General features: G+C 51.3%; 1 protein-coding gene across 1 annotated transcript in view; it reads left to right on the forward strand.

Moving 5' to 3' along the window:
• Positions 1–1131, forward strand: part of LOC107122138 (calpain-5-like) — a gene marked incomplete at its 5' end in the record, with an annotated part of 52818 nt that overhangs the window by 27130 nt on the left and 24557 nt on the right. The window contains one exon of the mRNA XM_015425170.1: positions 220–415. Within this exon, the coding sequence (XP_015280656.1) occupies positions 220–415 (196 nt within the window). The remainder of the gene's footprint in view (positions 1–219; positions 416–1131) is intronic.

Below are 1131 nucleotides of genomic sequence, written 5' to 3' on the forward strand. Positions count from 1 at the left end.
CCTGCAGCTTCTTCCAAGCATGGTGAAGGGTTTGATCCATCTAATGTTTTAATTTAATGTTCTGACTTTCTGACTCTGCATTAACTGGAGGCTGGCCCAGGGCTTCAAAGTTTTACGGAGGAATGATATATTACTGTGGATTCCTTTTGCAATTTGGGCCTCCCATGGTTTTGCCTTGAAAATGAGTAACCATCCTCTTTCTTTGGCTCCACTGGCCAGGATGACCTTTGAAGACTGGTGCAAAAATTTCACTGACGTTGACATCTGTCGGCTTGTGAACACCTCCTTCTTTAGCATCCACAAAACCTGGGACAAGAAGATCATGTGTGGAGCCTGGAGAAAGAATCCAGACCCCCTTTTAAACCACGCTGGTGGATGCTTCAATAACAGAGCCACTTTCCTGCAAAACCCTCAGGTTGGAGAGCATTTATTCTTGCATTTCCCACGTTAATGGGAAACAATAAGTGTGTGCTGTGAATGACTCCTGAATAGGGGTCCCAGTTCTGGTTTGAAAAATTCCTGGAGATTTGGGGTTGGAACCTGGGGAGGGTGGGGTTTGGGGAAGGGTGGGGCCTTATTAGGGATGTGAGGCCACAAAGTCTGCCCTCCAAAGCAGCCATTTTCTCTATGGGAACTGATCTCTTTCACCTGGAGACCAGTTGTGACTCCAGGAGGTCTCTAGGCCCCACCTGGAGAATGGCTAGGCTTGCCAAGTCCCCCCGGGGGGCAGAGAAACCACCGCCCCGAGGCCCGTTCCACGCCGCTGGCAGATCGGGCCCTGGGGGGAATCCCACCCCCAAAGCACGCAACGTGCACGTCACCCGGAAGTGACGCGACTATGCCAGGCACACTATCCGAGGGAAAACTCTATGTGGTCGTGTCACTTCCGGGTGATGGGGTTGTGGCGCGCATGCGCAAAGCCTGTCCACGAGCACTCCCGGAACAGCGCTGGAGTCCCCCACTCCAGCGCCGATCCGACTTGGGAACCCTAAGAATGGCACCCCTTCTCCTGAACACAAACGACATGGTTATACCCAGTTCTGATTTCCCTAATACAGTACTTATTTAGAACAGTTTTGTCACTCCGAGGGAACTTCTCTGGAAAAACTGTTCTTTGGACTATTCCCTACA

Source organism: Gekko japonicus, unplaced genomic scaffold, assembly GCF_001447785.1.
Source record: "Gekko japonicus isolate JY-2015 unplaced genomic scaffold, Gekko_japonicus_V1.1 scaffold4422, whole genome shotgun sequence".
In the NCBI taxonomy this organism is placed as follows: domain Eukaryota; kingdom Metazoa; phylum Chordata; class Lepidosauria; order Squamata; family Gekkonidae; genus Gekko; species Gekko japonicus.